Source organism: Acipenser ruthenus, chromosome 27 (assembly GCF_902713425.1).
Source record: "Acipenser ruthenus chromosome 27, fAciRut3.2 maternal haplotype, whole genome shotgun sequence".
Taxonomy (NCBI): domain Eukaryota; kingdom Metazoa; phylum Chordata; class Actinopteri; order Acipenseriformes; family Acipenseridae; genus Acipenser; species Acipenser ruthenus.
Window position 1 is genome coordinate 24,659,956 of NC_081215.1, and position 15,951 is coordinate 24,675,906.

The 15,951-nt window shown below is 37.3% G+C and overlaps 1 protein-coding gene across 4 annotated transcripts in view; it reads left to right on the forward strand.

The window, feature by feature from the left end:
* Nucleotides 1–15,951, forward strand: part of LOC117432245 (activating molecule in BECN1-regulated autophagy protein 1-like) — an 83,505-nt gene that overhangs the window by 21,946 nt on the left and 45,608 nt on the right. For all 4 annotated transcript variants that reach the window (XM_034053868.3, XM_034053869.3, XM_034053871.3 and 1 more), the window contains 3 exons: nucleotides 2,832–3,008; nucleotides 7,924–8,004; nucleotides 8,157–8,257. In XM_034053868.3, the coding sequence (XP_033909759.3) occupies nucleotides 2,832–3,008; nucleotides 7,924–8,004; nucleotides 8,157–8,257 (359 nt within the window). The remainder of the gene's footprint in view (nucleotides 1–2,831; nucleotides 3,009–7,923; nucleotides 8,005–8,156; nucleotides 8,258–15,951) is intronic.

Below are 15,951 nucleotides of genomic sequence, written 5' to 3' on the forward strand. Positions count from 1 at the left end.
AATAAAAAATGTTTTGAGTTTGAGAAAATAGAGGATCTCAAAGAACATATTATGCCGATAGCTTGAAACGGTCAATGAAACATAAAAAAAGAGGTTGTTTGCATTTTATCCTGTAGAAGCCGATCAAAAGTGTTGCAAGTGAAAATAGTTTAGCTTACAAACATGCTTTTGTATCTAAACGTTTTAACAATATAGTAGGAAAAACATTGTATTCCTCCAATTTACACAACAGTGTCTGTCAAAGGAGCCTGATACTCAGATTATGCAGTCTCAACATTACCGCTAATCTCTCTGCCAGGGCTGCACCTGTTTGTTAAATCAGCATTGCCGCACTTCTTTTTTTTCTGCTGTTGAATGTGATAAGTACTGTAACCAAGGAGGTGCTCCGCAAAGTGTAATGTACTGCATGGATTCAAAGCTGATCAACACTGGCCCGTAGCAGGCAAATTCCAGTTGCTTCCCAGTAAAGGTTAAAGTCACTTGATACCCAGCATTGAAGTTCTGATGACTGACCTTTTGATTCCCCTGCAGCTGGCTTGTATCCATTTAGCTTCTCTTGTGTTCATGTGCTGTAGGCTCATAGCCAGTCCTTGGCAGTGTTTGTAGGAGTAAGGATAGGTGATTGATGACTTAAAACACACACACACACACACTGAATTATTGTGGTATAGATGTCAAATTGATCATACAGTAGGCCTTGGTGCCCTGATCTTCAGCATGTGTTATACCAGAGATATGATACATCACCTTTTATTTTTTAAACAAATTAAAATTCTATAAACCTGTTTTTCAACTTGAATTGAAGTTAGACGACCAAAACTTAACCTCCCATCCTAACGATAATCAAACTGCCTAATAGAAGACGACTCACCTTAAACAGAGCCAGAGAACCATTGTTCTTGCTATACTGTAGTGGATCCCATGCCACCCATAGTATATACAGCAGTGAATTATAAGCATGACTATTTGTGTGTGCCATTGTTCAAACCGTTTTAAATTGAGGTTCATTACACTTGAAGTAAGTTTTGTAAAATCTAAAGTTATAAGGACTAAGGCTTTAGGACTGAGAGCCGGAGGGGTGTGGAGGAAGTTGCCTGGATTCTGTCCTGGCTTTCCATCAGGTTTCTGTATCAGAATATTTGTGGACTCCTGGGATGTAGTTAAACACATTCTGACTCTCACCTACCTATAGAACGCAGAGTCCTGCGCTTTCTCTTTGGTATTATATTAACAGGGTTGCTAGAAAGGGGTTAAATGGCTGTGTTGTTTGCACTCAGTCGCACGAGGTGCGCGGGTTGGCAGTAATTGCTTGGAGCTCTCCAGAAAGGCGACTGGGGCTGTCAGAAGTGTTGCTCTTTTTCGCTTAATTGCGTTCTCTGCGAAGATGGGGATGTGGCAGTGTCCTGACACATTAGAACCTGGTGTTTGGGATTTAACAGACCACGCAGCTATTAGGAAGAGTCTTGTGGCAGAACTGCAGACATTGTCAGCCATCACAGCAGGTTATTTCTTTGATTTCTACGTTTCCTCATTGAATACCCCAAAGGCAGTGCCAAAACCTCCTTTTGAATTTTCATGTGGAGTAGAGCGTTTTAAAAAGGCAGGGATGAACTTGTATCTTGTGCTTTGTTGCCTCCATGGAAAAGAGAAATTTGAATCATGTTTAAGAGAACTATACCACTGGCTGTTCAAGACTGGCCTTGCTTCTATACATATTTTAGATTCAGAACAACTCGATGCTATACCCATTATAACACATCACATCCTGAAACCGTTTGATTTTGGTTTAACAGTAAACCCACCTTTTCTTTATTTCCCATTTTATTTGTACTGTACCTTTTTGAATCTTTATTGATTTTCCCCCAGAAAGACACTGACACTCATTTGGTTAGAGCTGTGGGTTCACAGTTCAGTAACTTGCCCCCACATTGACCCAACAACACAATACTTGAGCAGTCAGCTCAATGCCTTGGGTACTTTACAAAAAAAAAAAAAAAAATAAGCTTTTTTTTTTTTTTTTGTAAAAGCAAGTGAAGAGATTTGTCTTGCCTCCATCTGATTTCAATCCACTTGAAAACTCTGCGTGCTTTTGCCCTTTGGTTTTGCTGAAATATGGTCTGCACCACACACTCTGGGAAGCGTTCTAGTCATCAGATCCCAAAAACAAAGCATCTAATCCCTTACAACAGGTACTCCTAGTCTTTTTCTCTTGTTAGTTTGCAGTTTTGGGATATGATGACAACATTTGTATATGTTCGCTTCACAATTAACAGTTCATTTCCTAGAAATGCTTACTGTAGCTACATATTTACAATTATAAAAAAAATTAATTTATTTCAGTCCATTAAAAATAGATCTCCTATTCTGTGTTCTGATCTCTGTATGCTGCTGATCAAGCGTGAACCGCATGTTTTATTGTGTTGGTTGTACAGTGTTTGTAATTTCTAAATTGTTGGCCCTGGTAAATTTTGTTGACGGTCTTAACGGGTACATTTCATGGTTAAATAAATACTTTTTAAATGTTTTTATTTACAGATAATAATAATAATAATAAACATAATAATAATAATAGCATCAATATTAAAACATTTAAATTAGATTGCTGTAGTAATTGTATCAATTGAATATGCGACGAAAACCGAGATTAACATTAATTTTTTTAATCGTGATTAATTTTTTTAATCACTTAACAGCCCTAATATAGATATTTATCTAGCTATCTCTATTCTATCTCCATCCATCCTTGCCCAATAGCCAGGGCAGTGAATGTACATGCATGTATCTATCTGGTATTTCAGTGTGTGAGATTGATACACTCTGTCGTGTTTCAGGTTGTCCCCAGCTGCATATTACGCCCAGAGGATGATCCAGTACCTTTCCCGGCGAGACAGCATCCGCCAACGCTCGCTGCGCTACCAGCAGAACCGACTGCGGCCCTCACCCGACAATCCGCCTGCCAACCCCTCCCAGTCCATGGAGAACAACGAGGTCGACTTTGAGGAGTTTGAGTACGTCACTGTGCCTTGTGATAACAGGCTTTTAACATATTCACTGTTTCTTCTTGTTAGACCTACTATGCTTTTTCCAAGTCATTTTTGTATTAAAATATATAATAGTATTTATATACTACTAACGTTTTTAAAACAAATGATCAATAATCGCCATGCTCTAGTAAAAATAATTTTGAGGTTCAGACTGGTAATATTCATGCTGGTATATACAGTTCACCTTTTACATTCATTTTTTGTCTTCTGTTTACAATTAATGCATTTAAGAGGTATCTTATGAATCATTTTTTTATGAATAATTCTTATAAATGACTCTGATTCCTGATCTGTCTTTTATTAGTGAATGTCTGGATAACAGCAATTTTGCAAATTAGTTCATATCTAATAGCAAAGCCAGGACAGAGTTTAAAGTGCTGTTATTTCTGTGCTTGTCAATTCATCTAGAGGAGATACAGTTGCCTGGTGGATTGTCACATATTTCAGATTAAGTAAGAAATGCGGATACTTCACATCATATTTTGCCTCTGAAGGGCTCCACAGTTCATTTGTAGTTCTGGTCAATAGAAAAATTCACATCAGTGAAAAACATTTGCCCTGGATTCATGGGAAGTTATAGTAGCAGTAAAAAATGAATTGGGAATTGATAGCTGTCTGCTAGTTCCAGCTGTTCTTGGAGGGATAGATGTGAGGAGAACTTTTGGGCCTTGCTGGGATGTCAATTGAAGGGTAAAGCAGAGTTTAAAATGTACCTCTTGTCTCTGATTTTAATTATGTGACGGATTCTGTGTTCCCTCCAACTAGCTTTGCTAATGTATTTCATTTTATTAGAATCTGTAGGAAAAAACAACTGGTGTGTGTTTAATAAACCTCTAACATTTTACTGTTCAGCTTATTATTATTATTATTATTATTATTATTATTATTATTATTATTATTATTCCATCTTCCTCATAAAGCTTAATTATTCAAAGCCTGCTGACTTGGAAAAATGACGCAACAAAGTCAAGACCATGAAACAAAAGCTGAAGTTATAGGAGTTTGGAAAGAGCAGATTGGTCATCGGAATTTCATAGGATTCCTGTGCTGCAGCTGACGTGGGAATTTAAAGCTGAATTTAAAACAGACGCTTTTTCAGGAACAGTTGCTTGAAACCTGGTTCCAGGACCGGGAGACCTAGTTTGAGGCAACTTTGTTGTATCAAACCCGAAGTCTCACCTGTTGTGCCATGCAGTGGGCTGAAACCTTGTTTTACCAAATTGCAGATCAATACGTGTGCATTTAGGTTACTGTACTAATGTCCAGCTGATTTTTGTGTTGGATAAGAATCCTGCCTGTCGTGTCCTTTGTTCTCTCCCAACAGTTTGAATTATGCCACATAATGTTCTCTTGTCTGGATTTAGCTGGGACATGGTAACACCTGCTGATATAAGTGTGTTTGAACCAGATCATTTGAAGAGTGATGAATTTAAAATCACTGTATAAATAGGTCTTTGATATATTAAAGCACTTTGTAATTGGGTTATTCCCCAGCGACTTGTGGCAGTGTAATTGAAATTCACTCCCTAAAGGGAACTGGAGTGGAGTGGTTCTCCATTCATCATCCTGCCTTTGTGCAGAGAGAGGAATGTGAAATTGTGAAAATGTTTCCCTGACTTGGTAGAGAAAGGGCCCCAGGTTTGCCCTATTACAGAATGGCCAATTGATTCTGTATCATAATAAATATCATTTTACAAGGATAACCTACTAAGAAACGCATGCATTTTTTTGTTTAAAAGCGGAGACCTACAGTAAATAGTGGTTAGTACGACACAAAAATAAATGGAGTGTACAATTACAGTTGATGAAACAAACTTGTGCATAATGCAGTGCACTTGAGGTAAAGATCCCCTGAAGGTGTCTCAATGTTTTAGATGAGAGCAAAGATCCATGATTTGTTTCTGATATTTTTTGAAAATCCCTGGCTGTTTTCCTAAGTTATGAATGCTTCAGACGGGAGCTTCAGTGTATGCTTCCCCTATTCACTTCAGCTTTGAGGAGTCTTTTCAGAAGTAATCATTTAAGAAATGGTTAGGAAGTGACGCAAATGATGATCCAAGCAGACACGTCAATTTAGAATCATACGGACCACACATAAGAAGATGCTAAACAGGTAACAAAATAAATATTAGGAGCATTTAGATGTACAGTATTCCTTTCAGTCAATCTTGATGCATTTTATGTCCATTTATATTTTACTTTTCTATTGGCTGCAGTTTCTAGCTTTTTGAACATCCAGTAAAAACCAAAAAATGTACAAGCTTCTTTGTTTCATAACATGCAGTTTAGGTGATACTGGGGAGAAAGTAGAGCACACTGCACACCAGTAGCCTTATGAAGGGCATAATCACTTTTCAGAATATGCACACTTTGACCTAATTTAATAGCATTGTCTGGAAACTCATGCAGGAGATCTGCAATCTGAGTTTGATTTATTGCTATTCATTTATAACAGTTTTTCTAATTTCTGTGACCTGCTATTGCTTTTGAGTAATATCAGACGTAGGTGGTGTTCTTACATTATCTTGACACAAGGTTAATTGTCTAAGTTACTTTTTAAAGCAGGTTGCTAAAGTACAGTGTGTATTTTGTCTTTTGTTTCTTTTCAAGAACACAACCCTGCAAAAGCATTTGCTTTTAAATGTATTTTGCCAATAATAAATGTAATCAAGACCCAAATAAAAAAAGAGAAACACTAACCATTCAGAATTAAGCAATCAAGAGGAGATATCAGATAGACTTTGAAGGATATCATTGTCTTTTTTAGTTCTTATTTCCTGATTGTCTGTGACCTACATTACACCCTGTTCTGAATACCTCAAAACAACAAACTGCTCCGACCACGCTCTAGCCATTTGAAGCATTGTAGGCTTTATTATAAGAGCAATTCCATAAATAAACTTATTGCCATGACAAATTGAGGGGTTTTAAAACAGATTAATTTTGTTGTTGTTTCATGTTTGTTTCAAACACTTGAGTGCCTGGCTGGTTTTATTTCTTTTTAGAGTTTTCTTAGTAGCCTGCCACTGAATGAAAAAGTAATAAATATTGAGACGTGAGACGCTACTGTTAAAAAATCTGGGAAAACAAAGCTAAAAATGTAGACTGCATGAAGATGAAGAACTTGAGTGGTGTACTGGAAACAGACCTGGATAACACAGATGAAATTGGCCTTAATTTCTAAGAACACCCAGAAGAACGTAGTAACTTCCCCAGCCCTGACTGTAAATGCAAAATGAGATCAGTTGAATGCAAGCAGATAGTTTAATGCCTGGGAGAATGATAACTGCATGTCACTGGTTCACAGGATATTGTACATGTTCAAACTTGGCCAACACCTTTATAATAAAATAATTGATAAGATGGGAAAATATCGGGTTGGGGGGGAGGGGGGGGTGCGGATTGCAAAGGGACACATTCTGCTTTTGGGATCTTTGAGAAATCAGTTTAATTACACGGGTGTATTTAATAAACCTGAACACAAAACTTAGCTAATAGTATTTTTTTTTTTTTTTATGTTAATCGTTGCAGCTTTTTAATGCTGAGAGAGTAAACATTTTCTCGCTTTGTCAAGGAGTACTAAAATAAAATCACCCCTTCTACAGTCTCCACCAAGCTTTTGTTTTTATTGATTTTTATTTTTAATTGGCCTGAAGACACACTCTTTTATTTATTGTATATTTATATAATATTTATTAAGTTAAGTTTTTCTACAGTTTCTTGGGTATGCATTAGCTGTGTGTGGTGGGGACTGCAGGCTGAAGAATGTCAAGGCTTATTTGCCATTGGGTTTGGTCATTTAGATTTGTTTCTTGTGTTGCATCGTAGCAGGGTTAAAACTTCAGGTAATGCATTTATTAGTACCACATTAGCTGACCTAAAACTGCCATACATGTCAAGCTAACATTACATTTTGAATCCTATTTCAACAGAGATTCTATTCTTAAAAAAATAGAAGCTGCTAAAAAAATGTTTTGCTTAACCGCTACCATACAGTATTGAGAACAGCTCATGGATTATTCATTATTTCTCTTGACCAGTAACATACAGCAGTTTAGTACCGATAGGAGTCGATTACTGGCCCCCTTAATTGAGTCATCCACTTGGTTTAGTAATTACTCCTGTTGTAAAATGATGCCTAATGTCTAAAAATAATAGTTTTGCCCAGTTCTTAACAATTTTTCTCTGTACCTTTTTGTTAAGAGCATTTCTGATTATCTGTCACCGTCTCATCCTCTCCAATCCAGTTTTTCACTCCTCAAGGTCACAGATGATGTGTTTTGAAGCCATATATCATGACCTCTGTACTAAAGCCATGTCAATTGACCTTTCACAACCCTGTGGTATGGTTGATCGGATGTTTTTTCATATACGTTTGTGAAGTGATTTAAGTCTTCAATTAGTATGTAACAATGCCATTGTCAGTCGCTAGCTTAACTGCTCTGACTGTTGGTTTATTCGGCTAACGATGTTACTTTTACGTTGCTAAAAAAAATGTTTGGCTTGTTCTCTCCATAAATGGTATGAATTAATTTCAAAATATATTTAACTTTTATTCTGTGCATCATTTATGATGCCTTAAGTTTAAAAACGCTACCACCGAATTCCATTATCTTTTGCTTGCAATTTCCACCGCAAATAAAATGAGGGCTTTTGTGAAGTTGAGGAAAGTTCAGCATTCTGTTAAAAGAAAAAGTAGAGATCAGATAATGGTAAAAAAAAAATCAGAGAGTCTTCCAATTTTGAGCATCACGATGTTGACCCATTGTGTTAAACGGGGCCAATACTTCTTATTCTGAAGTACAACATTTTTGCAAAAGGGCAGCATTTCCAAAGAGATGGATGATTGGGTTAACCCTTTGCTTTGTTCCTGCTGCAGGGATAATGGAGAGCGAGCCAGACACAGAGCGCCACGGAACGCCCGGATGTCTGCCCCCTCACTGGGGCGCTTTGTTCCTCGGTAAGCATGCTTGTTTTCATGTACAGTGGACAACCAGGACTCCTCACTGCATTAAGAGACATTGTACCTGTGACCTTTACTAAACTGGTTTCATGCAATTCTTTTGTGGTTGGTACTTGTTTGTATGTCTGAAATCTGTTTCTATTTTCTAGACGTTTCTTGTTACCAGAGTATCTGCCGTATGCTGGGATTTTCCATGAAAGGGGACAGCCTGGCTTGGCAACTCACTCCTCCGTTAACAGGGTCCTAGCAGGTAGAGTCACGACTGAGTGAAAACATTTGTGAAAACGTTTTGTGTCACGGTATTATTCCTGATAAGAGGAGCCATTTACATGTAGAAGGGCCTTTCGTACGTTATTGTATACACAGTGTCAGTATTGCATTAGTAAAACAGTGTCCACCAATGAGAACATGGCGTTTGTCAAAATATATAACAGGAACTTGCATATAGCAAAATACAAATGAGGGACATTATTTATTAAAAAGTGCTATAAAACATGAGAGCAAGTGTCTGTTAGCAGCACCTCCCTGTTTGCTGTGCCACCCAGCCTCCCAAACAGCTGCCATACTCCCAGCTTCATATTTGCTCCGGCTCCAAGCAGCAGCTTTTCTAATTATGAATGGTACTGTCTGTTTGTGTAAATCTGCAATGGGGCTGAATGCTGTTCTCAGCAGAGTGTAGATTGGTTTGTGTCTGGCTTCAGATTCTTTCGAAATTTTAATACTCGCAATCTAAATGGAAATTCAAGCCACAATGACCAATTTATCGCTCTCCACTCGCACAGGAAGTGAGGATAAGAGAATTAAAAGAACGTAAGAGATATTCAAAGTGCAATTTATTTTATTGCTTCTGAAATTGCTGATGCCGAACACAGTGCGCCTCTAAAAGGTGGCCCTTGGCTTGTGGTGGTTTGATATATTACGATGCTTTACTGAAGAACAGTCTATAAATGGATTTGATTCTCAAGAAGTGTTTAACTTGATCCACCTAGAGAAGATCAACAGTGGTGGTGGGTCAATGAGAGGTGACTTTGTTTTAACCCTTTAGGTCTGAGCTATTTTTGCCTGTTTTTTACTGTTCTTCGATTTGTGGCTAGAACTCTTAACTATAAAGGTTACAGGTACATGCCATACATGAAATGATTGTGCACACACTAGGCTTTCATAAAAAAAAGTGAAATAGTCTTAAACTCGCCCTGTTCAATACACATAACAAAAACCACAGAAAGAGACGCTTTTTAGAAAAAAACATTTCTTGTTTGTAAAAAAATATTTTCTTCCATTCACGTGCATCCTGGAACCCCTGTGGTTCTAATCTGCTGCCATTAAACCTGTGTCGTTCAGTACCAAGGCCACTCCATAGCGAGTCTGACAGTACTGATTAGAAAAATAACTAACTTGTGTGATGCAGTTTGAGTAATACATTGTTTTGGATGAAAACAGAGAAAGTAGAAGAGCTTTGCTGAAGAAGAGGTTTGTATAGCTGGTCTTTTGACCTCCATTCAGCACAAAGCACAATAAAAAAGGAAGTGAAATTAACTTAAGATTGATATATAAAAAAAAAAACTGTACACTGTGTTTTAAATTAGATTTGAAGTTATAATAACTGAAATGATTTAAGAAATAAACACGGGGTACTTTAAACTACATACATCTTAAACAGGTAGCCAGATATTTTAGCAACCTTAGTGATAGTCTGCACTTTTGTAAGAGTTAAATATAATGGATACTAGTGTGTTCCAAGCCTTTCACCAGGATTGTTGATTTATATTGTCCTGCAGGGGGCAGCTGTCGTCTATTAACGGCAAGCCTTTGAAAAAGTTCAGGTTTAAAACTAAATCCGACAGCATGCTTTAGCACTGGTGAATATTATAATCAGTGTTGGTTATTAAATCTTATCTGTTTTTAAGTACTTTGGCCTTGCAACTAAGTAAATGAGGCCGCACAGTGATTTCTGCAAAACAAGAAAATTGACAATGGCAGTAAAAGCATTGTTAGGATAATTATGTCACAGTTAATAATGCATTGGTAATGAGGTGCCTCAAGCTGGAGAGCACGGAGTAACAGCAGCCGGATCTTTGGTTTGAAATTAATGCTTCCTTTAAAGGGCAGAAACTGACATTCACATTTGACTCATGGCTAGGGTAGCTGCTTAGAGCTCAAGCAGTCTTGAAATAGCAGCCTTGTATTCTTGCTATCGAATGAACGTTAGAATCCTGCTTTGGTGTTTTTCATTTCACACTAAAGCTTTGTTAATACTGTAATATCTGCCGTACTTTGCTCAGCTAAGTTGACGTTCCACTGTTGCATGCCAGCTGGGAAGCATGTAGAAAGGTTGCCTTGTGTGTTTCTGTGCCAGGCTGGGCATGGCAGCAGTAGGTCTCTGTGCCTGTCAGGATCTGGGTTGGCTCTAATGGCTGTCCCTCATGGAATCCCACTTCAGGTCTGGACACTGCTGTGATCTGCCTGCCAGCATGTTAGCCTGAATTGCTAGCCAGCGCTTCACTGCCAATTGAGAATGAATAAAAAAAAAACCATCATGCCGCTATACCGACTTTTTTAGAGCACTATTTATTTTTTTGTTTTCTGCTTGTGAGACTTTTATAAAGTTGTTTTTATATTTAAGGGATACTTACAGTATCTTCAGATATAGACACAAATCTGTGCATGTATTTCATATTTAAATCAATCAATTTGACTGCTAGTAATTATTTTTTTATCCTGTTTCGTATATACACAGAAATCATGAGTGGCTACCTAGTTAGTGCCACATTTGCCCTACACCGACCAGATACTAGGTTTTTAGTATTGTGTTTTGTTTGATGTACTGATGCATTTTTCAGACAGAAGATATTCATCACAGTTGATTACACCTCATACTTAATTAACTAGGCTCTTTACTAGATCTAATAACCTTATGTGTTTTGAGCTTTTAGCATGTTATGGTTGAGCATGTCCAGTTTTAATTGGTATCGCAGACATGACTAATTTTAATGGAGTACAATCTATAGACAACATTTACAGTAATAATTGCATCATTCATGAATTTGTTCCGTAATCACTGCTTGAGTGAAGATTATTGCACAATACATTTTCAGCTACAATGCAGTGTTTAAATTGTACTTGAGTAAAGTTTTCCAAAACAAACTCGAGGTGTTTGTAGCGTTTAGAAAATGAGCAATTTGTATATACATCAATCCACCAGCATTAAAAACATGTGTGACAAAGAGGACGATTGTTCCCAATGTTGCAAGAAAATTATCGGCTTAGATCTAATGTATAAAATACATACTCATTTAAATGAACGTTTTGAGATAGTGCCTTCATCAGTGTAATGGCAAATAGAGACCTGCTTCCTCAAGTAAATTAATAAATGACAGTCAAATGTTGACACGTCTGTTACAGCAGAATAACAGACTATATGTTTGTAATTTAAGGCAAGGCGCGTTTATTGTGTACCAGCTAACAGTTTTCTGGAGACCATCCTTCGAAATAGTTTAGTTTGCTGCGTGTAAACCAGTGACCCAAAGGTTAAAACCCCCTGGAGCAGTTCCTATGCAAATTCTCTGACTGTTAAACCTTTGTCTTGACCTGCAGCAAGCCAATCAGCTAAATGTAGGCACTGGAGAGAAATCTGAGCCAAATTGTCTGTACAGAGACCCGCAGTGTGACTGAGATTGACGGTTTTCAGCGGAATATCTTGCTGTTCGCCTGGCTTTTTAACCTACTGTTATCCATTAGCAGTAATGGCAAAGCATGAGCAGCTTTTCTCTAAGGAAGTGTAGAACCATTCAGATTGAGAATGCAGTTTTTTATAGTTTGCATCCGCAACTGAATGTCCAAAGCACTATTGATTTGTTCTGAGTATCGATTCTATGTTTATAAATGTTTGGGTTTCCTCTGATTTGGTTTTATATAGCATTCCTCTCCACTTGATAGGTACACAGGTTTTTTAAATTTTAATAAATGCATTTCCCCTGAAGGGACATTTTTCAATAAAAGCATGTTGTTTTCCATGAACTCAAGTGCAGCATGAATAAAAAATGTCATTGTTTTTGCCTTTGGAAATATTACAAATGCAGTTCATAGGAATGTGTAATCACTGCTTAAATCAAACTGTGGACCTTACCTCATTAGCAAACATCCCACAAGTCCCTAATCAATTTTCTATAACTTGTTTCCAAACTTCCAGTTCTGAGTTGTGCGAAACACATTCATCCTGCCATAACACTACACTTTTGCAACAAGTAATAGGATCCCATCTGACGTCACTTAAGTGGTGTTTGGGATTATGATAAACAAAATATCCCATATTGAGTTCTGAAATATAATTATACAAAGTGAGTGAAAAGGTTTCCAGAAGTATTCAATGAGTAATAAAATAACAGATACAACAAGTTATGCTTATTTTGTATTGTCCTCAAATTGTTTAGGTAACTTTATGCACCAGGAATAATAGCTCTCAATGTAGTGCTGCTGTATTGCACAGATATTTAAAAAAAAAAAAAAAAAAAAAAAGATATATATATATATATATATATATGATATAAATGGGCAGCAGTGTGGAGTAGTGCTTAGGGCTCTGGACTCTTGACCGGAGGGTTGTGGGTTCAATCCCTGGTGGGGACACTGCTGCTGTACCCTTGAGCAAGGTACTTTACCTACATTGCTCCAGTAAAAACCAAACTGTATAAATGGGTAATTGTATGTAAAAATAATATGATATCTTGTAACAATTGTAAGTCGCCCTGGATAAGGGCGTCTGCTAAGAAATTAATAATAATAATAATAATAATATAAAAAACTTTCCAGATGGCAATTAAACTCTGATTTCCTACTGTGTCTCACAACAGTTTGATACCCAAAGAAAAGCTGTTAGACAGTTTCTTTTTTGGGGGCGGGGGGGACTAGTTATTTTTAGATGAGCTGGATCATTGAAGATATATCTGCGTATGAAACAAGCTATTGTAACATCCAGAAATGGGTCTGCAAAGTGTGCCTCTGCCATTCCCAGACTAATCTAGCTCATGAATAAACTTTATAAATGGAACAGAAGGACACATGACACGTTTTATCAAAGCTTACAGACCAAAGAGCTTTGTTTTCAATTCAACCCTCCTACAGTAGCCCTGTTGTAACAGAGTAAGCAATCCTTAGAGGTAAATGGCATTGTACATACCAGTTTTGTCACGTGTTCCCAGTTTCTTTTCAAGCTTCTGTCAAGATCAAAGTAATGTCCTTTTAATTTAGCCCCCAGACTGTATTTCTCTTTCTTGATGAATGCATAGAATCTGCATTCAAGATTCTTCTAAATCTCCAAGGAGAAACATTACGTGATGCAAACTAGCATCTCCTAAGAAATGACCACCTACGCTAGCTCCGTAGAAAATCGAAGTTATTTTTTATTTAATAAATAAATAAATAAAGCATTTCCACAGGAGAGTTGCCTACTGTGTTATTGTTGCACCCCTCTTTGAGGTCTCGTAATGTCGGTGTTAGTTCCAATAATTATTGCCAGCTGACTTGAACACTTAAACTCGCTAATGGCTCGCAATGGGGATTATTTTGTATTTGAAAGCTTGTTAAGAAAGCCTGGATGACGATTCACTTGATTTTACACTCTCCAAAGTGCTGATTTTTTGACAACATGTGGTTAATTAGCTAAATCTGTTCTTCGTGAATAAACAGCCTTTTTAAATGTAATATAAAAATGCTTAATTAGTTGACTTTTTTTAAGCAAAAGAACTAGATGAATGACTTAGTTCTGCACACATTGGTCTGACAGGCTTGCCTTCATGTGAAGACCAGCAGTCAGTCAAAACTTTTGGTGTTGTCATCACAGTCCCAAGTGCCACACAGAAGTACAGCTGGGTGTCAGAGTTGAACAAGCAGCAAAATGAATTACTCTCAGTTAAGTGCTCCCTTCAGGCTGATCATCAGCGGAGATGTGTGGGATAGATTCGCCTGTGCTGTCTGACCTGGAGCATGAGCAGAGGTTCTTCCATGCCGAAGCTGTGACGCCACTTCTTTCTGTTGATTAAAAAATATTGTAAATATTGAACTGCATTTTATGATTCTCTAGGTTAAGTTCAATGGTAAATATTATGGTCCTTTTGGTAGGGCTACATGACTGTCAAGACCACTGTTTGCTAGTTACAATTTTATTGTAATTTGAATTGATGATTTCAGGATTTAATTCAAGTGCATTGTCCCTACCAACAGTATTGGTAGAGATTGCAGTGTTTCTTTTGAAGTGATTCCTCAGGTTTGGGGAATTTGTTCTTATCATTGTGAGTTTCCTCTTTATTAACCTTAGAATGGGATGATTCTAGGATCAGATCATGCTTGTCTAATGAAGAAAACCTAATGGAAAATCTGTTGGTCATTGCTCATTGTCCTACAGATATTATTATAGACCTGGTTTTATCTCTGCATTTCCCCTCGACTAATGGTTCATCATCTTGGTTTTAACTCGCTTAGCTTGGATGGAAGGAAGAAACATACCCGCCTATCCTTTTTCTGTGCTTTTCATAAAAGCCTAAAAGGGGGTCTTTTCTGACTTTTCAGAGCATGAAACTTGGCTTTCGAACCTATTTACATTAAATGGATCAACTCTTTGACAGAAGCCAAATGACTGCCTTTGAGGCACAGACTGCATGTACGTGTACACACCATCTATTAAGGGTTCATTCTAAAACTGCCAACTGCAACTTTGTGGCTATTTTTGTAACACTAATTATTAAACTTCTTCTAATGAGGGTTTCCTAACCGAGATCTCTCCTGTTTGTCTGAATGATCTGAAAATATAATCCAATAAACTGATGCATTTGTCATTTAGTTTTGAATCCACTCTGTACTGTAGTTGTAGGACATGAATGAGCCAGTTCATGTATCTGAAAATGACCTGCAACAAAAAACCTATACACAGCAGGGGTTTCCAGTTTACTGTCCAGCCACTGTATATCTACCCACTTAACAAGTCGTACTATCTGTTGCATATAAATAATATAAATAATTTAAATAATGGTGTGCTTATTGCTTTCCAGATGTATTATATGTGTCCTTTACCTGGTATTCAGAACTGTAGCTCTTTAAAACATAGCTGTTTTTTGAATGCTTAAGATAAGGGGAGGCAGGCTTTGCAGCACATTTAATGAAGCTGCTGGTTCTTGTATTTGTCAGCACCGAGTAATTGAATTCAACCCTATTGCTATTAATGTGCCTACTTAAAATTGCAAAAGCCTTGCATACATATTTGCATTATTAGCTTTGCTGATAAAGGGTGCTCTTTTGACTCGAGTATCAAAAGCTGCATCTTTTGAGATGACCAAACTTGATGCCTCCCACTTAGTCATACAGTAATTTAAAATGCAGAGCCATTTTTATTTTGTATGTGTTGCAGGGAATCAACCTTAGCGTGTGCACTGTGTCTGCATTTGTTTATCTGCATTGAGATACTGTTTGGATCTTGTTCACTGCAAATTGTATTTTATTTCTGCAATAATCCTGCTGCTTCAAAATACACGTATTGGCATCATTTTAGAGCCTCATTCCAATAAGTGTCAAAATGTGCCTGACATTGTATTGTATTATGGGTAGTTTTCAAATGCCTGTGCTACTTTTACCTTGCAGTTCACTGAAGATCAAATGATGCGTGTTGTTATTGGTAAACTGCAGTGTATTTAGGTTCTGTTTGTGATGTAACAAATTGTATTCTTGTGAACAAAGACACACAATACACAAAACAATTGCTTTCTAGGATAAAGCAACCTCAGTCCAAATTTAGCTCTGAACTTCATTGCGGTTCAAATGATTATAGATTACAGATAACTGGAGCACCAGCCCACTGCCAAAGGTAATACATAACTATATGCTTAAAAAGTTATTGCGCTCTATAGCCTGGACATTGCGAGTTCGAGTCCACGCTATTCCACAGCCGACCGTGGA